Raw genomic sequence first — 26,358 nt, 5'->3', positions numbered from 1 at the left:
ATCCACAGGTCCCCAGGGCTAGGATTTGGGGATATATATATATATATATATAATATAAAATAAATTATATATATATTATATATGCATATTTAATTTTTTTATTTTTAGTATTATTTTTTAGAGGCAGGGTCTTGCTCTGTCGCCCAGGCTGGAGTGCAGTGTAGCAGTCATAGCCCTTTACAGCCTTGACCTCCTAGGCTGAAGCGATCCTCCTGCCTCAGCCTCCTGAGTAGCTGGGACTACAGGCACACACCACCACGCCTGGCTAATTTTTTATTTTTTGTAGAGATGGAGTCTTGCTATGTTGCCCAGACTGGTCTTGAACTCCTGGGCTCAAGCGATCCTCCCGCCTCGGCCTCCCAAAGTGCTGGGATGACAGACGTGAGCCACTGTGCCCAACCTGGATTTATCTTTTGGGGAGCCACCATCTAACGCACTCCAGGGGTGACCACAGAACCAATGACTAAATGTCAGGGTGACCCAGGAACAGCACCCTGAGGGAGAAGCAGGCAGCCTGTGTGGACGATTTAGCGAAGGGCGGACAGGGTGGCTTCTTGAAGGAGGGAATGTTTGGGATGAGTTGGGAGATGGAAGGATTTTGACAGATGGAGGTGGAGATGGGGGTGAGTGGGGACAAAACTTACCAAGATGTGGAGGCCAGAACATGCCCAGGGTGCTGTTGAGTAGCAACTCACGGGAGTCTCTGTCAGCTAACGAAGGGGGTTAGGTTAGGTAAGGAGGGGTCTCTACCGGGTGATCCTGCCCCCGCCCCAGGACATTGGCTGCTGTCTGTGGACATTTCCGGTTGTCACGACTTGGGGAGGAGATGCACCCGGCACGGAGTAGGTGGAGGCCAGGGACGCTACTCAGCACCCTGCAGTGCCCAGGACGGCCCCACCCCAGAGAGCAATTCAACCCCAATGTCCACAGTGCCCAGGGGGAGAGATCCTGTGTTCATTACTTTGGGGAAAAAGTTGAATCCTCTCCCTGCTCACATCAGACACCAGAATAAGCTCCCGATGGGGTAGACGGTAGAAACCAGGAGGACCCCAGCTCCTGGGACTCACCTCCTCTCTCCCTCCCCACTCAGGGTGCAGATTTTAATGTGTGCAGCCTCCCGGGACCTCAGCACGGGAGAGGCTCATGGGAGGTAGAGTCTCTTGGGGGTCTGTGGAATACCCTAACCTGGGGAGGGGAGTCTCAATCGGGGTGATCCAGCCCCCAGGGGACACTGAGCAATGTCTGGGGACATTTGTGGTTGTCACGACTTGGGGGTGCTCCTGGCGTGGAGTGGGTGGAGGCCAGGGACGCTGCTCAGCACCCTGCAGGGCCCAGGATGGCCCCACTCCAGAGAACGATCTGGCCCCAATGTCCACCGTGCCTGGGTGGGAGAGACCTTGCCTAGGAAGGAGCAGGCGATGTTCTGGAACAGTGTTATCTAATAGAAATGGAATGTGAGCCACATATATAATTTAACATGTTCCAGGAGCAATATTTAAAAAGTAAAAAAGAAACAGATGACATTAATTTTAATAATATATTTCATTTGAACCCTATATATCCCAATTCTTATCATTTTAACATGCAGTCTATTTATTTATTATTGCTATTTATTTATTTATTTATTTATTTATTTATTTATTTATTGAGACAGAGTCTGTCTCCATCACCCAGGCTGGAGTGCAGGGGCGTGATCTCGGCTCACTGCAACCTCCACGTCCCGGGTTCAAGCAATTCTCTTGCCTCAGCCTCCCAAGTAGCTGGGATCACAGGCACCCACCACCACGCCCGGCTAATTTTTGTGTTTTTAGTAGAGATGGGGTTTCGCCGTGTTGGCCAGGCTGGTCTCGAATTCCTGACCTCAAGTGATCCTCCCTACCTCAAATGATCCTCCTGGCTCAGCCTCCCGAAGTGCTGGGATTACAGGCGTCAGCCACCGAAGACTTGCTAAATATATATGTATTTTATTGTATTTTATTTTATTTTTAGACATAGGGTCTTGCTCTGTTGCCCAGGCTGGAGTGCAGTGGCAAGATCATTGCTGACTGCAGCCTCAAACTCCTGGGCTCAAGCAGTTCTCCTGCCTCAGCTTCCAAAGTAGCTGGGACCACAGGTGTGTGCCACGATACCTGGCTAATTTTTTTTTTTTTTTGAGACGGAGTCTCGCTCTCTCGCCCAGGCTGGAGTGCAGTGGCACGATGTCAGCTCACTGCAAGCTCCGCCTCCCGGGTTCACACCATTCTCCTGCCTCAGCCTCCTTAGTAGCTGGGACTACAGGTGCCCGCCACCACGCCCGGCTAATTTTTTGTATTTTTAGTAGAGACGGGGTTTCACTGTGTTAGCCAGGATGGTCTCGATCTCCTGACCTCGTGATCTGCCCGCCTCGGCCTCCCAAAGTGCTGGGATTACAGGCGTGAGCCACTGGCCGCCCTGTAATTTTTTTTTTTTGTAAGTTTTCATTGACCAGGCTGGTCTCAACTGGGCCGCACCCTGCCTCGCCCCAGTTTACATGTAGTCCTGGGCCATGACTCTACTTTTTCATCAGTTTTACAAAATGCACCTAAAGATCAAGGGTTGCTGATAGAAATTAAATGTCCAGGTCGGGTGCAGTGGCCCATGCCTGTAATCCTACCACTTTAGAAGGCCGAGGCAGGCAGATCACGAGGTCAGGAGTTCAAGACCAGTCTGGCCAACATAATGAAACCCCTTGTCTACTAAAAATATGAAAATTTTTAGTAGACGGGCATGGTGGTGCGCGCCTGTAATCCCAGCTATTCAGGAGGCTGAGGCAGGAGAATTGCTTGAACCTGGGAGGGGGAGGTTGCAGTGACCCGAGATCGCACCACTGCACTCCAGCATAGGCGACAGAGCAAGACTCCATCTCAGAAAAAAAAAGAAATTAAATGTCCAAATCTGTGAGAGAACAATATACACCAGATTTTGAACATTTAGTATGGAAAAATTGGATGTGAAATAGCTCATTAATAATTTTCAAGACCAGTCCTGGTGGTTCTTACACCTGTAATCCCAGTGTTTTGGGAGGCTGAGGCAGGAGGATTGCTTGAGCCCAGGAGTTCGAGACCCACTTGGGCAACATAGAGAGACCCCATCTCTACAAAAAATTTAAAAAACTACCTGGGCATGGTGGCGTGTACCTGTAGTCCCGACTACTTGGGAGGCTGAGACAGGAGGATCACTTGAGCCCAGGAGGTTGAGGCTGTAGTGAGCTAGGATTGCACCACTGTACTCCAGCCTGGGCAATGGAGTGAGACCCTGTTTCAGACAAAAGTAAAAACAAAAACAGGAGGGGCCCAGGATGGACTGAAGTTTGCTGAAGCCTGTTCTAGGTCAGCTCTATCCATGGAACATTTCCAATGGTGGATACGTTCTCTGCCTGTATTGTGCAGTGTGCTGATCACTAGCTCCGTGTGGCTGTTGAGACTTTGAATTGGGACGAGTGTACCCAGAAACTGATTTTTAAAATTCATTTATTTTATTTTTTGAGACGGAGTCTTGCTCTGTACCCCAGGCTGGAGTGCAGTGGCACGATCTCGGCTCACTGCAACCTCCGCCTCCTTGATTCAAGCAATTCTCCTGCCTCAGTTTCCCGAGTAGCTGGGATTACAGGCACATATGCCTGGCTAATTTTTGTATTTTTAATAGAGGTGGCGTTTCTCCATGTTGGCCGGGCTGGTCTCAAACTCCTGACCTCAGGTGATCTGCCCATCTTGGCCCCCCAAGGTGCTGGGATTACAGGCATGAGCCACCGCGCCTGGCCAAGAAACTGATGTTTAATGTTACTTAGTTCTAGTAATTTGAAATTTAAACTTAAACCACCACATGTGGCTAATGGCTACAGTATTAGACAGTGCAATCCAGCATGTTCTAGACCGGGGGCAGCTGCTGGGTTACAGAGCACAGATCCAGAGCGCTCTAGACTGGAGCCCAGCTACCATATGGGATGTAGACTGTTCTAGACCAGAGAGGTCAACTACTGTATCATGGACAGCATAGGTCTAGAATATTCTAGACCCAGGGTCTGGATCATATCGGACAGCACAGATCTAGAGTCTAGAATCTAAAGCAAGAGAAAGGCAAGATTTAAATTTACACTTAAGGGCCGGACGCAGTGGCTCACACCTGTAATCCCAGCACTTTGGGAGGCCGAGGGGGGTGGATCACCTGAGGTCAGGAGCCTGGCCAACATGATGAAACCCGTCTCTACTGAAAATACAAAAATTAGCCGGGCATGGTGGCACATGCCTGTAATCCCAGCTACTTGAGAGGCTGAGACAGGAGAGTCACTTGAACCCAGGAGGTGGAGGTTGCAGTGAGCCGAGATCACGCCATTGCACTCCAGACTGGGCGACAGAGCGAGACTCCGTTTCAAAAAATTTTTAAAAATTAAAAAAATAGATAAATTTGTGGCTCACGCCTGTGGTCCCAGCACTTTGGGAGGCCAAGGTGGGCAGATCACTTGAGATCAGGAGTTTGAGACCAGTCTGGCCCACATGGTGAAACTCTGTCTCTACTAAACATACAAAAAATTAGCTGGGCATGGTGGCAGGCGCCTATAATCCTAGCTACTTGGGAGGCTGAGGCCCGAGATTGGCTTGGATCAGGGAGGCGAAGATTGCGGTGAGCCGAGATTGCGCCATTGCACTCCAGCCTGGGTGACAGAGCGAGACTCCGTCTTAAAAAAAAAAAAAAAAAAAAAGGGAGGGGAGACGAGGCTGGGCGCTGTGGCTTATGCCTGTAATCCTAGCGCTTTGGGAGGCAGAGGCGGGATTACCTAAGGTCAGGAGATCGAGACCAACATGGTGAAACCCCGTCTCTACTCAAAATACAAAAAATTAGCCAGGCATGGTGTCCCGTGCCTGTAATCCCAGCTACTCGGGAGGCTGAGGCACAAGAATCACTTGAACCCTGGAGACGGAGGTTGCAGTGAGCAGAGATTGCGCCACTGCACTCCAGCCTGGGTGACAGAACAAGACACTGTTTCTAAAAACAAACAAACAAACAGACAAACAAATATTTCTTAAACTATTTAAGAGTACTACACATGGCCGGGCATGGTGGCTTACGCCTGTAATCCCCGCACTTTGGGAGGCTGAGGCGGGCGGATCACTTGAGGTCAGGAGTTCAAAACCAGCCTGGCCAACATAGTGAAACCCCGTCTCTACTAAAAATACAAAAATGAGTCGGGCGTGGTGGTGGGCGCCTGTGATTCCAGCTACTCGGGAGGCTGAAGAAGGAGAATCGCTTGAACCTGGGAGGTGGAGGTTGTAGTGAGTCGAGATTATGCCACTGCACTCCAGACTGGGCGATACAGTGAGACTCAGTCTCGAAAATAAATAAATAAATAAATAAATAAAGCAGTACACACACTTACAGAAAAGTGCATGAAACACAAATACTTACAAAACAAACACCCTGATTACTACACAGCCGGTCCTCTAGAATCCGCCCCATGCCGTATTACTAAGCCCAACCCTTTTCTTTCTGCTGAAGGAGCCACAATCTGGTTGTCGGTAACACGCCTTTGCTTCTCTTCGTGGTTTTACTGGGCACAGTGGTGTGCCCTTGGAATTACAGCTACTCAGCAGGCTGAGGCAGGAGGATCGCTTGAGCCCAGGAGCTTGCGACCAGCCTGGGCAACGTAGTGACACCCCATCAGAAAAAAAAAACAACAACAAAATTCTCCATGGTTTTGCCATTTATAAATATGTCCCTAAAGCACTAGGTATTGTTTTTTTTCTGCCTGTTTTCCTTTTAACCTAACATAAATGGGATTATAGTCTGTCATCTTTTATGTGTGCCTTCATGTTTCACTTTTTTTTCTTTTTTCTTCTTTTTTTTTTTAAGAGATGGAGTCTCACTCTGTCGCCCAGGCTGGAGTGCAGTGGCGCGATCTCAGATCGCTGCAAGCTCCGCCTCCCGGGTTCATGCCATTCTCCTGCCTCAGCCTCTGGAGTAGCTGGGACTACAGGCGTCCGCCACCACGCCCAGCTAATTTTTTTGTATTTCTGGTAGAGACGGGGCTTCGCCATGTTAGCCAGGATGGTCTCGAGCTCCTGACCTCATGATCTGCCCGTCTTGGCCTCCCAAAGTGCTGGGATTACAGGCGTGAACCACCGTACCTGGCCTCTTTTTTTTTTTTTTTGAGACAGACTCTCACTCTGTCACCCAGGCTGGAGGGCAGTAGCGTGATCTGGGCTCACTGCAACCTCTACCTCCCTGATTCAAAATCTCGTGTCTCAGCCTCCCAAGTAGCTGGGATTATAGGCGTCTGCCACCACACCCAGCTAATTCTTTGTATTTTTAATAGAGATAGGGTTTCACCATGTTAGCCAGGTTGGTCTCGAACTCCTGACCTCAAGTGATCTGCCTGCCTCGGCCTCCCAAAGTGCTGGGATTACAGGCACGAGCCACCGGGCCTGGCCTGTTTTACTTAATTTAATGATGATGAGATTTATCTAAGGAAGGCCGGGTGCAGTGGCTCACACCTGTAATCCCGGCACTTTGGAAGGCTGAGACCAGAGGATGGCTTGAGCCCAGGAGTTTGAGACCAGCCTGGGCAACATAGCAAGACCCCATCTCTACGAAAAAATAAGAAAACTAGCCAGGTGTGGTGGCTTGTGCCTGGAGTCCCAGCTACTGAAGAGGCTGAGGTGGGAGGAGCATTTGAGCCCAGGAGGTTGAGGCTGCAGTGAGCTATTGATGCAGAGCAGAAAAGGGCTTAGCCTGGGAGGGTTCTTGGCTTCACCCAGGAAAGAATTCAAGGGCAAGCTGGTGATGTTGGCAGCTTTTATTGCAGAGGCAGTGGAAACGGCAGTGGAGGTCCTGCTGTCTGCAGAGCAGGGTCACCCCACGGGCAGTGAGCCCCGGGCAGCGGTTCAGAGGCGGTTCTGCAGGTATATTTGTACCCACTTGGTTTTGTTTTTTGTTTACTTTTTGAGACAGAGTCTCACTGTTTTTTGAGACAGTAGCTTGAGACACTCCCACCCACGCCATGACAGTTTACAAACGCCATGGCAATGTCAGGAAATTATCCTAAAAGTGGAGGACCCTTCAGCTCCAGGAACTGCCCACCGCTTTCCCGGAAAGCTCGTGAATCATCCATCCCTTGTTTAGCATATGATCAAGGAGTAACCATAAAAATAGCCAACAAGCAGCCCAGGCGGCTGCTCTATGCAGTAGCCATTCTTGATTACTTTCATTTCTTTTCTTTTTCTTTTTTCTTTCTTTCTTTCTTTTCTTTTTTTTTTTTTTTTTTGAGATGGAGTCTCACTCTGTCATCCAGGCTGGAGCGTGATGGCGTGATCTCAGCTCACTGCAACCTCTGCCTCCCGGGTTCAAGCAATTCTCCTGCCTCAGCCTCCTGAGTAGCTGGGATTACAGGTGCCCACCACCACACCCAGCAAATTTTTGTATTTTTAGTAGAGATGAGGTTTCACTATGTTGGTAAGGCTGGTCTCAAACTCTTGACCTCAGGTGATCTGCCCATCTTGGCCTCTGAAAAGTGCTGGAATTACAGGCATGAGCGCACCACGCCCAGCCCCCACTTTTAATTACATTTAAATTAAGGGACAGATTATGCAGAAATTTCTAAGAAAAGAGCGGGAAGTTTTGGGTCATTGGGTCATTGCCATGGAAAGGGCGGTAACTTCTAGGTGTTGCCGTGGCAACAGTAAATGGACATGGCACCCTGGTGGGCATGTCTCAGGGAGAGCTGCTTTGACTCCATCCCTGTTTTAGCTAGTCTTCAATTTGGTCCCGTATCTCAGCTCTGCCTCCTGAGTCAAGTCTCACCTCCTACCTCACTATGATCGCACCACTGCACTGCAGCCTGGGTGACACAGCAAGACCCAGTACAAAAAAAAAAAAGAGAAGAAAAAGAAAGAAAGAATCACACATGTCGCTGTGTGTATCAGCACCTTGGGCTTTTTCATTGCTGTCTAGTATTCCAGGATGCAAATACGTCATTTACTCATCTGTTCCCCTGTTGGGGGACACTTGGGTTGTTTCCAGTGTCTGCTGAGACAAATAGAGATCCTCAAGGGTATTTTTTGGTGGACACACATCCCACTGCTCTCAAGTGTATCCCCAGGATCATCAGCCTCTGTGGCTAACACCCACCTGCTTAGCAAAGGCGAGACCTGTGGGGTGTGTCACCTTTTCCCGGGAATGCCTGCAGAAATGGAGCCAGCCTTTTGGAGTGAGAATGGGAGGCTGGTGAGGGGCAGATGGGGGCTGCTGGGGAGGAAGACGCCCCTGGCCAGCCAACCATGTCTGAGCACGCTCGCTCATCTGAGCTCTTGCTGACGGCTCCTCTGCAGGGAGCTGGAGCACGAGGTTCGCCCCGTGCTGGAAAAGCCCACCCAGGCGGCTCATGTGCCTGCACACGCCCTCACGAGCACAGCCTGGGAGTCGGGGAGGAGCTGGGTCACATGAGACACCAAGACAGCCACCATCTCTCCTGTGCCCTGCTTCCCCCACCCAAGAAAACACATCTGCGTGTGCGTGTGCATGTGCGTGTGTGTGTGTGTGTGCGTGTGCGTGTGTGTTGGGGGGACAGTATGAGTGGACCCTTCTGTCTCTTTATAAGCCAGGAGGGGAGCGACCCAGGTCATTTGCTTAACTTTCCGCTTCTACCCCCTCCTCCTGGCACAGGGGAGCCCCCCCACCAACTGCCCAGCCCGATACTGCTGCTTTCTGAAGCGAGGGCGGCCCCCCTTTCCGGTTCCCGCATGAGTGTGACAGCAGTGTCCATGGGGGACGTAGTTTAATCAACTCTCAGCATTCTGGAATAGGATCCGAAATTGAATAACAGAATCCCAGAATAGATCCTGGAATGGACCGTGGGACCCTGGAATCGAGGCTCAGATTCCAGGGGAAGCTGCTGGCTGGGCCATCACAGCCCCGGACGCCACCTCCCATCCCCAAAGCCAGAGCCTGGGGTTCCTGGAGACAGAGAGCCCCCCTACACTGGGACAGTGAGGGGAGGGGCAGAGGGTCCAGCTTCTGTCCCTTGGCCAGTGAGGGAGGGGCCAGGACCTTTGGGACTTTGCTGTGTCTTTCTTCACAAGAGTCTTGGGGGCTGAGGGACATCCCAGCACCCTCGGCCACCCTACTGCTCATCTGATTGCCCTGGAAAAAGATGAATTTGTCCGTCTGCGTGTCCTTCACGGCTCAGATGTGGCAGCTACCTTGAGTAATGTTGCCCTCCTGAAACCCCTCTCTGTGCACCCAGGGGTCACGGAGGTGGTCCCCTGGCAGGACCTCTACCTCCCCTGCTTACCTCCATGCTGCAGGACTTGGCCCAGAGTCAAACCAAACCTGAGAATGGGCAAGGGGCCTTAAGACGCCCAGTGTGAGTTTCACCTCCCCGGACCTCAGTTTCATCATCTATAAAATGGGGCCCTAGAAGTAGATTTTTGTTTTGTTTTGTTTGAGATGGAGTCTCGCTCTGTCCCCCAGGCTGGAGGGCAGTGGTTTGATCTCGGCTCACTGCAACCTCCACCTCCTGGGTTCAAGCGATTCTTCTGCCTCAGCCTCCCGAGTAGCTGGGATTACAGGCACCCGCCACCGCGCCCAGCTACTTTTTGTATTTTTAGTAGAGATGGGTTTTACCGTGTTGGCCAGGCTGGTCTCGAACTCCTGACCTCAGGCGATCCGCCTGGCTGAGCCTCCCAAAGTGCTGAAGTGCTGGGGTTACAGGTGTGAGTCACCACTCCCGGCCCCTAGAAGTGTTTGGAGGACTTTATAAGGTGAGGCCTGTCAGGTGCTGAACGCAGACCTCGAGCTTGGCACACAGGCACAGAATAAATGAATGAATAATGAATAAATGAATGAACGATCCTGGGCACGTCAAGCTGCGAGACTCAGGGTGTTGTGTCATCTTTCTGGGCCTGTGCAGACACCAAATTGTAAGACACTGCCTGGCACCAGCTCTTGGGTGACTTCCCGTGCCAGGCACTGTGCCTGGCATGCTCTTGGCTGATGGGGATGGAGCCTGGGTTTTGCTTTCCCAGGAGTCTACAAACCCGTGCATCATTTCCGCTGTCATTTGTGGACCCTGGGCTAAGGCTCTTGGTGGGGAAAGGAGGGTCACAAAGCCCAATGCCCTTCTGCCCCTGCCTCCCACCAGAGCTCCCCCGAGTGAGGGGCAGTGTGTGTGTTTAGTGGGGAGGGGTCGTAATCGAGGTAACGCCTGGGCAAGGCAATGGAAGCAGATGGAGAGAGCGCACAGAAGACTTCAGGGAGGAGGTGGCGTTTAAGGGGTAAGGATGGGGTGCAGCAGGGGTGCATTCTGTCACCAGCCATGTTCAGGGGGCCATGGCAGGAGGAGTGGGGAGGAATGACTGGGGCTGAGCAGCAAAGGGCCCTCAAATGCCAGGATGAAGGGCTGAGCCTCCACCCAGAGGGCAATAGGAAGCCACAGCAGCATTTAGAGCAGGAGAGGGGCTTGGCCTGGGTGTTTCAGAGAGGCTGGACTGGGGCCTAGGTGGGAGCAGAGGAAGGTGAATGGGTGTCTGGGGCAGCCAAGATAAGGGGTCCACCTTCCTTCCTTCTCTCCACACCACTTGGAAATAACCCATCTGGGGCTTCCACTGAATCTGTTTTTTGAGACGGAGTTTCACTCTTGTTGCCCAGGCTGGAGTGCAATGGCGCAATCTTGGCTCACTGCACCCTCTGATTCTCCTGTCTCAGCCTCCCAAGTAGCTGGGATTACAGGCGTGCACTACTACACCCAGCTAATTATTTTGTATTTTTAGTAGAGTCAGGGTTTCACCACGTTGGCCAGGCTGGTCTCGAACTCCTGACCTCAGGTGATCCACCTGCCTCGACCTCTCAGACTGCTGGGATTACAGGCGTGAGCCCCACACCCGGCCCCTCCTCTGAATCTACTCTTCTAAAGGCACAACTTTGCAGATCCCGGAGATTCCTTGGCTGCTCCAGCCTCACTGCGAGACACTCCTCCTGCAGTCGTTCCCATTCCCCGCCCCCCCAAGGGGCCTCAGTTTCCCCATCTGTAGCATACACAGGTCAGACAGAAAGGAGTGTTTCTCGGCCACCCAGTGCAAGCCCACCCATGCCCACAGTGCCAAAATGCTCCCCAGCCCACAGGACCCCTTGGTTGGAGGGATGTCTGGGTCCTTAGGACACCTCTCCCTTCTCCCTCTCCCTTTTTTAGAGATAGGGTCTGGCTCTGTCGTCCACGCCGGAGCGCAGTGGAAGCGATCATAGCTCACTGTGGCCTCAAACTCCTTGGGTTCAAACGATCCTCCCTCCTCGGCCTCCTGACCTCTCCCTTCTTTCTGGTCTTGGTTTGCCCATCTGTAAAATGGAAATGCATGTTTTCATCTCATCAAGTTGTCTTAAGACTAAACGGGTCAGCAGATGTGGGTACTGCTCCAACATGAGAAATTGTTTCCAACGCTTCAGACTCTGACTCCTCCAAAATTCACGGGGAATTTCCCATCTTCAGTGCAGGCTCAGGACAGCCTTTGGCTCTTCACTGTCCTCTACCCTCAGGTCTCCCAGCTCCAACCCTGACCCCATGGGAGAGTTTGTGTCTCCCTCTCCGCCAGGCTGGTGAAGGGTCCTTCCTGGAGTTCCAAAATTGAACTCAGCCTTGGGGGCCCCAGAACCAGAGAGGCATGGGGCACAGCAGGAATGTCGCTGAAGACACGGACAGGAAGGGAAGGGTCAGGGAAGGGACGCGGCCATGGGGAGCCAGAGAAGGTGGAGGAGGGAGGGAGTGCACTCGGCAGAGACCTCGGTGGGACAGATGGAGAGAGGGAGCCGGGAGGAGGTGGGCAGAGCCAGATGGACGGGCAGGGGCGACAGGAGGGGTGGGGTGTGGGGAGACCCAGATCCCCGCCTGGCACGCCTCCTCCCGGCTCGGGCGGGCAGCGCGGGCAGGGCCCGCCTGGGCGTCGGGCGCAGGGCGCGCGGCGCGGGGCCCGAGCGTGCAGTGCGGCGGGTGCGCGCCTGTGCGCCCGGGGCGGCCGGGCGGGCGGGCGGCGGCACGTGGATGCCAGCCTGGCGCGCGTCTCCAGGCCGGTGGGTAAGGCGGGCGCCGGGCCGCGGGGTGGGGACGGCCGGGCCGCGCAGCTCGGCTTTAGAATGGAGGCCTGGAGAGGAGGGGGCTACCCAACTGGCTTCTCTGGACCAGACCAGGACCCCCTCTCCCCGGCCGACCCTCTCCCCGAGCTGACCCAGCGGTGGGGGGAAGGGACCTCCCAGTAGGAGGCGGAAGGTCCCAGGCTCTGTGGCGGGTGGGGGAGATGGGGAGCAGGTACACCAGCCCCCCAACCCCAGAACAAGGTGGGGGTGGAGGGTTCGGTGATGGGGGCAGCTTCTCTCCCCGCGGCCGCCCCTCCCTCCCTCCCTCGTCCATCTCCAGAAGATTATATTTAAATATCTCTTTTGTGCAAGGCAGGAGCTGGGCTCGCCCCTAAGAGGCGGTTTCCATGGCAACAACAATTGCCAGCTTCCGTGTGGTGAATCAGCGTTGCCATGGCAACCCCATCCTCATCTGCCCAAGGTGCTGGGAGGGGGGAGGAGGTGAGGGCCAACGGAGGTGGGGTGGGAGGGGTGGGGGGAGCAGGAGTCTTGAGCTCCTGCAGGTGCCCCCCATCTCTCCCCACCTCCCCTGGCACCCCCTCTTCCAGCCCAGAAGCTGGTCCCATCTGGTTGAAACCATCTCCCCTCCTGCCTCCAGCCTAGCAGGGTGTGGTACCCAGGTGGAAAGGGCCCCGGTGTGTATGCATGGGGGACGTGGGGTGGGAAGGGGGTCCAGCTGGCTGGGTGGGGGAAGAGCATGGAGGTTTTCCTCTCCCAAGTGGTCAGGGTACCTCTGAGGGTGCGGCTGGGCGGCAGGAAGGTTGGGCTGGGAGGATTGGGGCACAGGCTCAGGGAGGCAGGGGCCTCTCGGGTTCTGGGGCCCCAAAGGCTGAGTTCAAATTGAGGAAAGCATATGTGCCCGGGACATACACTCAGGAAGGAGGGTGTCAGAATGGGAGAGGGTCTTAGAGAGGGGAGGGGACCCAGAGATGAGGAAGGGCCTCTGAAGCAGGAGGGGCTCAGCGAGAAGAGGGAAGCTGAGGGGGTGGGAGGTGGAAATCCAGAGGGGTCTCTGAGGAAGGGAGTGCAAAATGAGGGGTTGCTCAAGGTGGAAGAGTGAGCACAGAGCTGGGATGGGTCTTAGAGAAGGGGTTAGATCACGAGGGACAGAGCTCAGTGGGGAGACTTCGGGGGTCTGAAGATGGGGAGGAGGCCTTATTTATGGAAGTGAGTGGACAGATCACTGAATCTGGAGTCCAGAAACTCTTCACTCACCGTGACCTTACACAAATAACTTCTCTCTTAGATAAATAACAGAAATCTCAATGTTGACATCTGTAGAATGGGGTGAAAACTGCACCTCTCTCTGAAGCTTGTTGGGCAGCTATGCTGTGATTAGAAAACCTGGCATTTGGCCGGGCGCAGTGGCGCATGCCTGTAATCCCAGCAATTTGGGAGGCCGAGGCGGGCAGATCACGAACTCAGCAGATCAAGACCATCCTGGCCAACATGGTGAAACCCCATCTCTACTAAAAATACAAAAAAATTAGCTGGGCATATTGGCACGTGCCTGTAGTCCCAGCTACTCGGGAGGCTGAGGCTGGAGAATTGCTTGAACCCAGGAGGCAGCGCCTGCAGTGAGCCGAGATCGCGTCACTGCACTCCAGCCTGGCAACAGAGTGAGACTCTGTCCCCCAAAAAAAGAAAGAAAAGAAAAAAAAAAGAAAACCTGGCACTTTTTCAAGTGCATTCTCTGCTGAAACTCAAAAGTCAGAAGACCAGAAAGAGCACTTTGGAACCCATAGGGCTCAGTGGATGTGAGAATCTATTTCAAGTTTGTCTGACTTGGAAAAAGGTCTGAGAGCAGCACTCATTCCCATTCCAGACGCCTTTCTGTGTTGGTGGAAGTTGGCCACTTCCTTCTGGCCTGTTCTGTTCAGCAGGTTTCTCCAGTTCCTCCATGTGGCCTTCCCCATGTGGGGAGATGCCGTGGTTCCCTGTCTGGAGAGAGACAGAGCAAGACATAGACACTTCCAGCCTGAGGGAGAGGGAGGAAGGAGACCAGAAGAGTGGGGAGAGTCCCTGCATGGGGGCTTTTAAGTTGGGTTTTGAAGGTTGAGTAGGAGTTTGCCACAGACATCAGGTTGGGAGAAGGATTGTGTCCCAGGACTAGTGGAGATGCAAATGCCTCCCCAACTCTCACATCCCTGGAGCCTGTTCTCAAATATCCAAAATAGCTCATACCTAGGACTTGGTATGTTGTGAGAGTTGGTGCAAGGGAGAATTTTTTTTTCATTAAATGTCATTTTCAATGCCTGGGGTGGGGGACAAAAGTGTCTAGAACAATCAATCCAGATGGCAGGCTGGTCCACTCAGGTATATCCCCACCCAAAGCTCCTGGCATGACCCCACCCAAAGCTCCTGGGAGATGTGGCTAAATGTAGCTACTTTGGTGTATCAGTCAGCACTGCTGAGTAACAAACTATTCCAGTCATTGTATTTGTTCTTGATTCTGCAAAGCTTGGTCTGGGCTCAGCTGGACGGTTCTTCTGTTGGGCTCTCCTGGGGTCACTCAAGCAGCTGCAGTCAGCAGAGACTTGACTGGGCTTAGCTGGGTCAGGATGGCCTCACTCCCGTGAGCTGGCTGTCAGAGAGGCCTCTGTCTCCATGAGGCCCCTCCTCCTCCCCTACTGAGGAGGAGGGGCCTCCTCCTGGGCTTATCCACCTGGCAGTCTCAGGGTTCCAAGAGTGGAAGCCACAAGGTCTCTTGAGGCCTAGGCTCAGAACTCTCACAACTTAACTTCCACCACATTCTATGGGTCATAGCAAGTCACTTGGCCAAGTTCAGGTGCCAGGAGTGGGAAAATAGACTCTAGTTCTTGATGGTAGGAACTGCAAAGTCACATCATATAAAGGGACTGGAGGAATTGGGCCTATCACATTTGGGGAAGCAAAGACGCTTCCTGGAGGAAGGGATATTGTTGTTGGGTTTTGAGGGCTAAGAGTTTGCCACACAGTCTCCGCTGTAGGTGTGACCGTCATTTCTTTGACTGGGGTGTTAGTGGGGTGGTGGGGTGCTGAGGGCTGGTGGTGGGAAGTGGGCAGGGCTGCTCAGGCAAAACCCCTGCCTACGACATCCCCCCTGCTGAGCTTGACTTTTCCCTTCCACCTCTCTCTGCAGATGGCGCGGCCAATCCAGGTGAAGCCTGCGGACAGCGAAAGCCGCGGAGGTAGTTGTCATCTCTCCGTGGCTGCCAGGCTGGGGGTTGGCGGAGGAATGGGAGAAGAAGGAAAATCTCTTCCTTCGTCTCTCCCCCAAAACAGGCAGTGGCAGAGGCCTGTGGATCTGGAACTGGCCTCCCTGCCCCAAAGCATGCAGTAGTCGCATGCCTGCTCACACACCTCTTGGTGGGGGGAGAGGCAGGTTCCAGAGAGCAGAAGGGGCTATGTCCATAGGCCCCAAGGGAGATGGGGAGGTCTAGCCAGGTCCAGCTGCCTTCCCCTGAGTTTGAAATACCCTACTCCCTTCAGGGTACAATAATTGGGGGCTTCAGACACAGACAAAGGGGGGCCTGAAGGGCTGTGGATTGCTCTCTGGGGTCTTCGTGTGAAAATGTGTTTGTGTGTTCCTGTGTGCATGCTTAAATGTGTGTGTATATGAGTGTGCACACCTGGCATGCCTGTGTGCAGATGTGAGTACGTGCACATGTGGATTTGTGTTTCTGCAGCTGGTGCACATAAACACACGTGTGGTATGCGGTGGGGATGCCTTCCTGCCTGTGTGCCCAGCCTGGGCATGGGTGTGTGTGTTTGCAACATGTGTGCTTGACTGTTGGAGGCTGGGCATGTAGGCAGACATGCAGGTTGGAGCCAGTGGTGTCTGTGTGGGGCTGGACCTTGGTGTCAGGGCGTGCCCATGGCGGGGGCATACTCGGCTGTTCCCATGGGACCCAAATCTAGTCATTCTTGGAAATTTGTATATTTCCTCTCCATCTCAAGTGGAGACCAAAGGAGGGCAGCCAGATTTGGTTGAGTGGAGGCGTGGGGCAGGAGTGTTAGGACGCCTAGGTATACGTAGGAGTCCGGTAAAGGCCCTCTGGGATGGGAGCCCCTTTCACACTCTCCACCCTGGCTGCCAGCGTGGGATGGAAGTAGCGAGGTGGGGTCTGTATGTCTCCATCTTTGTCTCTATTTCTCTGTCTCTCTCTCCATCTCCCTCTGTATCTCCTCCTTTTTCTCATCTCTGTCTCTTCATCCCTCTTATTCTCTCTCTGTCTCTCAGAGTCTCTTTCACGCGCGCTCTCTCTGATCTGTCTCTGTCTCTCCCTGATTCTCAATCTCTCTGCTGGTTTTTCTCTCTCCCTCCCACCCCCATGAGTGACAACTGCCGAGAGCGGTTTCCATAGTAACCCAGCTCACCGTCCCTAGGAGATGAAACCACCATGTTCCCCATTACCAGGAGGCATGCAGTTACCCAAGGGGGCAGAGCTCACACAGGGGAGGCTGGCCCAGCTCCGTCCTCAGACCAGGTTCCAGCCCAGCCCCACCCAGCAGGCGGTCCAGCCTGCCAAGGCCCCTGGTCCACTGAGCACGTGAACCCACACTCCATTCCACAGATGGTGACTGCCTGGCCCCTCTTGATCCCGACAAAGTTGGGCAGGGGCCTCTGCTGGGCACCATGAAAGTGCGGGGACCATCAGTGCCCACCTCTGCCTGGCAGGTCCGAGGAGCAGACAGAAAGACAGACAGACAGACAGGGACCCAGGCCCGGAGGGGCAGCTTCTAGCCCTAGTACTCGGTGCGGGCTGAGTGCACCAGAGGGAAAGGTCATCTCCGCCTGGAGGGGGAGCAGTGGAGCAGAGACCCTAAAAAACTGCAGGGAGGGCATTCCAGGCGGGGGCGCCGCCTGGGCAAAGGCTGGGAGATGGGAGCGTGCGGGGCCCGTGGGAGGGTGGAGAGATCCGGGGCAGGGAAAGGGCGCGGCTGGGTCCTCCCTCGCACGCGCAGAACCGGAGCTGGCAGGGCCCGGGCGCCGCGTCTTCCTGCCCTGCCTCCTCCACTCTGCTGGAGGGAGGGAGGAATCCCGGAGGCCCTCCCGGAGGCCGGGGACTCGGCTGAGGTGGGTGTCGCCGCCCACAGGGGACCGGAAGCTGTTCGTGGGGATGCTGAACAAGCAGCAGTCGGAGGAGGACGTGCTGCGGCTGTTCCAGCCCTTCGGGGTCATTGACGAGTGCACCGTGCTCCGGGGGCCTGACGGCAGCAGCAAAGGTGACTGGCGGGGGCCAGGGCGGGACTGCGAGAAGGGCGGGGCTAGCTCTGGGGGCGGGGCCTGTGGGGAGGGTGGGGCCTGCAGCATGGGGAGGGGCTGGCTCTGGGGTGGGACCCTGGGGAGGGGCGGGGCTTCTCCAGGGGTGGAGTCTGTGGGTGAGGCTGCAGGGGCGGGGCCTTGGAGAGGGGCGGAATTGCAGGGGCGGGGCCTGGGGAGGGGGTGGGGCTGCAGGGTGGGGAGGAGCTGGCTCTGAGGGCGGGGCCTGTGGGGCAGGGCCCTGGGGAGGGGAGGGGCTTCTCCAAGGGTGGGCCCTTGGGGAGAGGTGTGGCTGCAGGGTGGGGAGGAGCTGGCTCTGAGGATGTAGCCCTGGAGAGGCCCGAGTCTTCTCCAGAGGTGAAGTCTGTAGGTGAGGCTGCAAGGGTGGGGTCTTGGGTAGGGGAGCGGCTGCGGGGGGGGTTAAAATACGTAGGGTTAGGAGGGACTGGCTCCAGGGGGAGGGGCCCTGGGAAGGGTCGGGCTGAGCATATAGGGGGTGGGGCTGGCCAGGTGGGGCGGGGCCAGGCCCATAAGAGGCTGGGGCTGGCTGGGAGGGGCTGGTTCACAGGGGTTGGGTGGGGCAGAGACTGGTCCCGCTTGATCCTACCTGCATGCTCTCTCTGCACGCTGGCTGTGGGGACGGGCCGTGAAGAGGGGCGGGGCTGCGGTGGGGTGGGCGGAGATGCAGGGGCGTGGCCTAGGGATGGGGCGGGGTCTTGGCGAAGGGCAAGGCTTCTCCAGGGGCTGCTTGTGGATGGGTATGCAGGGGCGTGGCCTTGGGATGGGGCGGTGCCTGGGGGAGGGGGTGGGGCTTCTCCAGGTGCTGCCTATGAGTAGGGATGCAGGGGCGTGGCCTTGTGATGCGGCGGGGTCTGGGGAGGGGCGGGGCTTCTCCACGGACAGAGTTACCTGTGCCCTGTGGTCTCAGATTCCTCCACCTGACTATTCGTAAAACTGTTTCCTCCTGGTTCTGTCTATGTGATTTGTCCATATGACTGACCGGTGGTCTCTGGTTGTGTCTGCCTGTCTGGCTATCTTCCTGCCTGAGAGTCCAAATGACGGTGTCTGGCGGTCTCTGTCCACAGAGCTCATCATCTGGGACCGACTCCACTCTGGTCTTTCTTACCTTACTAGAACTGAATGTGTCCGATGGTTTCAGACCATTGCCTGGTTCTTCCTTTTTAAAATTGAGGGCTGGGCGCGGTGGCTCACACCTGTAATCCCAGCACTTTGGGAGGCTGAGGCGGGTGGATCATGAGGTCAGGAGTTCAAGACCAGCCTGGCCAAGATGGTGAAACGCGTCTCTACAAAAAATACAAAAATTAGCTGGGCGTGGTGGCAGGCGCCTGTAATCCCAGCTACTCGGGAGGCTGAGGCAGAGAATTGCTTGAACCCGGGAGGCAGAGGTTGCAGTGAGCCGAGATCACGCCACTGCACTCTAGCCTGGGTGACGGAGCAAGACTCCGACTCAAAAAAAAAAAAAAAAATTGAGATGTCTTCCACATCCCACCAAATTCACCCTTTAAAAATGTACAGTGAAGTGCCTTTTTTTCCTATTCATAAAGCCGTGCAACCATCACCACTATGTAATTCCAGAACATTCCACCCCCTCCCCCCACAATATGGCTGGCTCTTCCATAGTACTCTACCAGTCTGGTGCCAGGTCCAGTGGCTTCTGTCTGTTCTATGGACTTTGTCTGTGGGACTGTGTTCGCATTCACCTGTGTCTGGTGGTCTCTGTGTGTGTGGCTGTCTGTCTGCATTAGCCTGTGTCTGGTGGTCTCTGGTGGTCTGTCTGCTTGTGTGGCTGTCTGGGTCTGCTCAGGTCTGGAGGTTGATAATTTCCGTCTGTCTGGCTCTGGTCGGAAGGGTCTGTCTGTCTGGACCTGCGCGTGTCCCTGCTGACTCTGCCCATACGACTGTGTGTCCGGCGGTCTGTCACTTTAACTCTGCATATCTGATCATATCTTTCTGGACCTTGGTCCCTGTCATTTGTTCTGATGGAGGGGACCTCCTCCCTGACGGTTCCCAGCCTTGCACCGTGCATCTGGTTGTGTGCTTCACAAACTCTGTGACTGACCGTCTAACCAGCTGTCCGGATGGCTGACTGACTTTCTGCTGGACTGAAGAGATGGCGGGCTGGCTGGCTGTGTGGGTGACCGGCTTTTTGTCTAACTCTGTGGCTGGCTGTCTGTGCGATTCTCCTCCATTCTGACCCTCGATCTGGCTGATTGTCCAGCTGTCCGTCTGAGCAGACGGCTGGCTGTCTTTCTGTTATCAATTCTCTCTGGCTGCATGTGTCTGACACTGGCCATGTAGGTCTCTCTGTCCCCTCTCCTGTGGCCCCCGCTCAGCCAGTCCTGTGACCCCATCACCCTCTACCTCTTCTTCTTCTGTTGGAGCAGGCTGTGCTTTCGTGAAGTTCTCCTCCCACACGGAGGCGCAGGCGGCCATCCACGCCTTGCACGGGAGCCAGACCATGCCGGTGAGTTGGAGCTGCCCTTGGCCATGGGGGTGGGGGTGGAAAAGGGGTGAGGGGGACAGGGATGAAACAGGCCATATTCCTACCGTCGCTGTCATCCAGTAGCCCCTGGCTGTCCTTCAGAGGGGGCACAGGTGGAGAAAGAGGCACAGTCCCTGGCTGTGGTCCCTGGAGTGGGTATACACGTGTGAGTGTGTGCAGATGTGGAGGTGAGTATGCAAGCGAAGTGCATGTGTGTGCATGGATGTATTACAAGTGTGTACGTGGGGGTGAGTGTGCATGTCTGGGTGTGAGTGTGCCTGAGACTGCATGCATGTGTGTGAGTGCGTGTTTGAGTGTGTCATTACTAGTAGGCGAGTGTTATGTGAGTGCTATGTGCACGAGGGGTATGCGTAAATAGGTATGGATAAGTGTGCCATTGTGTGCTAGTGTAGAGATACTAGTGCATGTGCGTGTATGTGAGTGTACATGTGTGTTTCTACTTGTGTGAGCGTGTGTGTCAGTATGCCTGGGCCATGGGGGAGAAGCGCATGTGTGTGCATCTGCAGGTGCGTTTGCAGGCAGGTGTGTGTGTGTGTGTGTGTGTGTGTGTGCATGACTGTGAGTGTGTCAGTATTGTGGCTGATTGTGTACACGTTTGTGAGTATATGCAGGTCTGTGTGAGTATGGGTTGTGAATGTGTGAGTGTGTATGTGTGTACATGTAAGGGTGTCCTAGAGGGGATGACACCTGGGTTAGCTTTGCTGAGGCCAGGAGAGGCCCTGACAAGAAGAAAGGCTGGGAGGTGGCAACAGGTAGCCCGGAGGAGCCACAGAAGATGGGGCCGCAATGCGAGGCTGAGAAGCCTGGACTTTCTCCTAGGGCAGTGGGGAGCCACAGACAGTTTAGAGCAAGGGAGGAGACAGGCCAGGTTGGTTGCAAATATCCCTTTGGGGCTAATGTAGAGGATGGGCAGGGTGCAAGACTGGAGGCTGGGAGGCCAAGGAGGAGGCTAGGCCAAGGTGCAGCTGAGGGAGGAGGAGGCCTGAGCTGGGGCCGGGTGGACAGGGAGGAGGGCTGATCAGAAAACAGACATTAGGGTGAGAATGGATGGGGGGCCTGTTGACTCACTGGTTGAGGGAGGGGTGGGGATTGGGGACAAGTTCCAGGGTCTGCAGCAGTGAGAGGCTGGGGGGGACCAAGGAGGCACTGGGGACGGCCCTTCCCCTGAGGAAAGAGGAGTCCCCAGGAGCCATCGTTCCTGCACACACATCTCCAAATCTGCTACAAGGAAGATGGGACCTGAGAGGAACAAGCCACCTCTCTCAGCTCTTAAAACCCAGGGGAGGGGCTTAGTTCAGCACAAGGGCAAGTGTTCCCAAGCTCAGAGATGTCCCAAGACAGGGCTGGTAGGTGTCTGGAGGAGTGAGTTCTCTATCAAAGGGGACATGTCAGCGAAGACAGGGAGGCTACAGGGTGCATCCTGCTGGGAGCCAGCTCACCAGGGAGCAGCTGGTCAAAGGGGAAGATATTTTCCTTCTTGAGCCCCAAAGTCAGGGTGTGGGCTGGTTTGTGAGGGGTGGGAATGGCTTCCTGGGCCCCTGACCCCAGGGCTCTCTCTTTTTTTTTTTTTTTTTTTTTGAGACAGAGTCTCGCTCTGTCACCCAGATTGGAGTACAATGGCGCAATCTCGGCTCACTGCAACCTCTGCCTCCTGGGTTCAAGCAATTCTCCTGCCTCAGCCTCCCAAGTAGCTGGGATTACAGGCACGCGCCACAACACCTGGCTAAATTTTGTATTTGTAGTAGAGATGGGGTTTCACCATGTTGTTCGGGCTGGTCTCGAACTCCTGACCTCAGGTGATCTGCCCACCTTGGCCTCCCAAAGTGCTGGGATTACAGGCAGGAGCCACTGTGCCCGGCCACCAGGCTTCTCTTGTTACTGATATCAGGACCTGTTGCAGCGTCCTGACTGCACAGACAGACACTCCCTCGCTCACCGCTGCTTTGACTGCCCAGGGCTGCCTGTTGGTGGATTTCAGCCTAGCCCTGTGGCACCTGGACAGCCATGGAGTGGGACGGCAGTCACATGGGTTTCTGTCTGTGCTCCAGCAAAGCAGGGCCCCCAGTCCCCACCAGTGACTACTGTCCGCTGTCCACTGGGTAGATGGGCCACAGGTTCATCTGACTGTAAAGGGCACAAAAATCTGGGGCTGGGGCCGGGCGCAGTGGCTCACGCCTGTAATCCCAGCACTTTGGGAGGCCGAGGTGGGTGGATCACTTGAGGTCAGGAGTTAGAGACCAGCCTGGCCAACATAGTGAAACCCCGTCTCTACTAAAAATAAAAAAAATTAGCTGGGCGTGGTGGTGGGCGCCTGTAATCTCAGCTACTCGAGAGGCTGAGGCAGGAGAATCACTTGAACCTGGGAGGAGGAGGTTGCAGTGAGCAGAGATCGCACCATTGCACTCCAGCCTGGGCAACAAGAGCGAAACTCCGTCTCCAAAAAAAAAAAAAAAATCCGGGTCTGAACTGCCTGCTAGCTCCAGGGCATGGGGGACAGAGTCAGGATCATCTACTTGTCCCGCCTTGTTCCTCTCCTGTGGCTGGAATCTCACCTGTTCTCAGGTGTGGGTGAGAGTTGGAGGGTCACCCGTCTGTGCCCCAGTTGTTCCTTTCTGGAGATTGGAGTTTCAGGTGTGGGGTGACAATGGCAGGTTCGTCCATCTGAGCCCACTGTTTTCCTTTGGAAGCTGGTTTCTCACCTGTTCTCAGGTGCGCGGAAGTCATAGTTGCCTCCATCTGTGCCTCCCTGTTCTTCTCCAGCGGCGGGATTCTCCATCTGTTTTGAGTGTGTGGCTGACAGTCAGGGCCACTACCTGTGCCCCATCACAGCCTCCTAGGCCTGGGCGCTGCACCTGTGCAGCTGCTGCTGGGCCCAGGATGCTGATCTCCATGCGGTCCTCGCTGTGGCCCCGGCTCCTGGGGTGGGGGCCTGTGGACATGGCCGACAGCCACTGGCATTACACCCTTCACCCAGGAGGCCTGAGCTAACATGAATCCAGGGACCCCAGAGTCCTGGCTACCTCCCAGCCTGTTTCCCTCCCTGCTCGCCGCTGCCCCTGCAGGGAGCCTCCTCCAGCCTGGTGGTCAAGTTCGCCGACACGGACAAGGAGCGGACACTCCGGCGCATGCAGCAGATGGTGGGCCAGCTGGGCATCCTGACGCCATCCCTCACACTGCCCTTCAGCCCCTACAGTGCCTACGCCCAGGCTGTGAGTGACCCAGTGACAGCTTCGGGGGTCTGGCTCCGTCTCTCTCAGTCTCCGTCTACTCTCTTTCGGGGGCTCCTGCCTCTTGGCCCATCTCCCGCCTCTCCCTCCATCTCCCTGACTCAGGGTCCTCTCCTGGCATGGCTGAACCCCAACTCCAAATTAAGACCAAGCTCAGACCAAGCCCCCCCCCTAAATCCAGAAGACTGAGCCCTAATCTCACATTAACAACCAATCTTGGACCAGAACCTGGCTATGCCCCACATCTAAATTAGGCCCAATTCTGGCTGAACCTCCAAATCCAGACTGACCCCAAACTGAGACCTGACCTGATCAAGCTCCACCCTGGCTTAGACCTGGTCCCAAGTTGAGCCCCAGCTCCTGACTGAACCTTGATCCCAGGCTGAGCCTCAATTTCTAACTAAACCCTCATCCTAGATGGAGCCTTGATCTCAGTCTGAGCCTCACTTTGTAACTGAGCCTTGATCCTAGATTGAGCCTTAGGCCCAGGCTGAGCCCCAACTCCTGACTAGATTCAGCCCTGATCTCAGCCCGAGCCTCACTTCCTAACTGATCCCTGCTCCCAGGCTGAGCCTTAATCCCAGGCTGTGTTCCGATTCCTAACCGATCCCTGCTCCCACGCTGAGCCTTGATCCCAGTCTGAGCTCCAATTCTGATCTCAGCCTGAGCCAAAATACCCAGCCTGACCTTCTCACTAGTAACTGGGGGACAAAGCCTCCCCTCATAAGCCATGATCTCAGGGCAGATGTCACCCCAACTGTGACATCTCTTCACCCCCAGCTCATGCAACAGCAGACAACAGTCCTGTCCACCTCGGGCAGCTACCTGAGTCCCGGCGTGGCCTTCTCACCCTGTCACATCCAGCAGATAGGCGCCGTCAGCCTCAACGGGCTGCCCGCCACACCCATCGCTCCTGCCTCTGGTGAGCCTCCTCCAGGCGCCCAAGGATGGGTGGGCAGGGCCGGAGCCAGAACCGGCCTCCCCATGACCCTCTTCCACTCTGCAGGGCTGCACTCACCCCCGCTGCTGGGCACCACTGCCGTGCCTGGCCTCGTGGCTCCCATCACCAATGGCTTTGCAGGTGTTGTGCCCTTTCCAGGTGGGCATCCCGCCCTGGAAACCGTCTATGCCAATGGCCTTGTGCCCTACCCAGGTAAATCGGGGTGGTCCTCTGGGGCCTAGGAGAGTGGCGGGGAATAAAGGTGGTGTTTCCGGAACAAGTATGAGTCCCTACGTCAGGGAGTAGGGCACATGAGTCCCAGGGCACATGAGTCCCAGTGCCCAGGGAACAGAAAGGCAGGAAAAAGGTGTCTCAGCTGAGCAGATAAGAGCTGTGGACACAGGAAGGGAGGCCGTGGCAGGGTAGTAACACATTAAAACGGTGCATCTGGATGTTTCTGGGCTTAAATTCCAGTTCAGTGACCCTGGATCGGCTCTTTACATCCCTGAGTCTCAGTTTGCTCATCTGGGAAATGGCGCGGATAACATCAGTAGCCTCAGGGGGTTGCATTGACAATTTAATCCGTGTGCAAAAGGCTTCACACAGGGTCTCACTCTGTCACCCAGGCTGCAGTGCAGTGGCACAGTCTTGGCTGACTGTAACCTCCACTTCCCAGGTTCAAGTGATTCTCCTGCCTTAGCCTCCCAAGTAGCTGGGATTACAGGCACGTGCCACCACGCCCGGCTAATTTTTGTATTTTTAGTAGAGACGGGGTTTCACCATGTTGGCCAGGCTGGTCTCGAACTCCTGACCTCAGGTGATCCACCTACTGCGCCCAGCCCATAAATCTTAATTATTCATCTGTATCATTTGGGGAGATATCAATGCCTGGATTCATTCATTTATTCATTCAATACAGAATGAATGGCCCACTGATCTAGGCGGCACCTGCTTTCATGAAGCAGAGGTCCTTCCTTTCTCTGTGCTACACCTACAATTTTAGGGCAAACATCTTCCAACATCTAATTTATGTGAAGTAAGTTATCTGTCTTTCCACCATGTAGGATAATTTGTTTCTAACTTTTTATTTTTTAAATTATTTTTATTTATTTAGTTTTAGAGACAGTGTCTCACTGTGTCACTCAGGCTGGAGTGCAGTGGTGTCGTCACAGCTTGCTGCAGCCTCCATCTCTGGGGCTTAAGCAATCCTCCCACCTCGGCCTTCCTTGTAGCTGGGACTACAAGCATGCACCATCACGCCCGGCTAATTTTTAAATTTTTGTACAGACGGGATCTTGCTATGTTGCCCAGGCTGGCCTCAAATTCCTGGGCTCAAGCAATCCACCCACCTCGGCCTCCCAAAGTGCTGGGATCATAGGTGTGAGCCACTGCGACTGGCCTTAACATTTTATTTTGAAATGATTGGAGGTTCACAGGAAGTTACCAGAATACCACAGAGCAATCCCAGGTACCCTTCACACAGCTTCCCTGATGGCAACAGTTTATCTAATCACAGGTCACTGTCAAACCCAGGAAACTAACACTGGCACCATACAATTCATTCAACTCCAGATGGTATTCAAATTTCACCATTTATTTATTTAGCAACAGAGTCTCACTCTGTTGCCCAGGCTGGAGTGCAGTGGCGTGATCATAGCTCACTGCAGCCTTGAACTCTTGAACTCCTGGGCTGAAGCAATCCTCTCACCTCTCACCTCAGCCTCCCGAGTCACTAGGACTACAGGCACGTGCCATTGTGTTTGGCTAATTTTTGATTTTTTTTTTTTTTTTTTTTTTTAAGAAATGAGGGTCTTAGCCGGGTGTGGTGGCTCACGCCTGTAATCCCAGCAATTTGGGAGGCTGAGGTGGGCGGATCACGAGGTCAGGAGATGGAGACTATCCTGGCTAACACGGTGAAACCCCATCTCTACTAAAAAATACAAAAAAAAAAAAAAAAAGAAATGAGGGTCTTGCTATATTGCCCAGGCTGGTCTCAAACTCCTGTGCTCAAGCGATCCTCCTGCCTCGGCATCCCAAAGTGTTGGGATCACAAGCGTGAGCTACCGCACCCAGCTGATTTCACGACTTTTTGCATGCACTCTGTGCATGTGTATGTGTGTGTGTGCAGGGGCAGTTAATTGCCATTTTGTCACAGATGCAGACTTGTGTATCTCCCACAGTGAAGATACAGAACTGCTTCTTGCCCACAAAGTGAACTTCCTGTCACCCCTTTGGAGTCACAGTCCCCACCACTATCCACTGCCCTCTAGCACACTCTCCATTCGAGCAG

At 54.5% G+C, this 26,358-nt stretch overlaps 1 protein-coding gene across 10 annotated transcripts in view; it reads left to right on the top strand.

The window, feature by feature from the left end:
• Positions 1–26,358, top strand: part of CELF5 (CUGBP Elav-like family member 5) — a 73,081-nt gene that overhangs the window by 33,726 nt on the left and 12,997 nt on the right. For 8 of the 10 annotated variants that reach the window (XR_004026385.1, XM_030796028.1, XM_030796024.1 and 5 more), the window contains exons 3-8: positions 15,254–15,305; positions 17,212–17,340; positions 19,783–19,862; positions 22,964–23,110; positions 23,909–24,050; positions 24,135–24,281. Coding sequence is in view for 9 of the 10 variants with exons in the window: in XM_030796028.1 (XP_030651888.1) it covers positions 15,254–15,305; positions 17,212–17,340; positions 19,783–19,862; positions 22,964–23,110; positions 23,909–24,050; positions 24,135–24,281 (697 nt within the window). In the remaining variant the exon portion in view is untranslated. Of the gene's footprint in view, positions 1–12,001; positions 12,074–15,253; positions 15,306–17,211; positions 17,341–19,782; positions 19,863–22,963; positions 23,111–23,908; positions 24,051–24,134; positions 24,282–26,358 lie in introns of those variants that run through there. The other 2 variants (XM_030796031.1, XM_030796025.1) reach the window with 2 other exon arrangements.

Source organism: Nomascus leucogenys, chromosome 17, assembly GCF_006542625.1.
Source record: "Nomascus leucogenys isolate Asia chromosome 17, Asia_NLE_v1, whole genome shotgun sequence".
In the NCBI taxonomy this organism is placed as follows: domain Eukaryota; kingdom Metazoa; phylum Chordata; class Mammalia; order Primates; family Hylobatidae; genus Nomascus; species Nomascus leucogenys.
The sequence above is the reverse complement of the archived record's forward strand: the minus strand, read 5'-3'. Positions and strand labels throughout refer to the sequence as shown.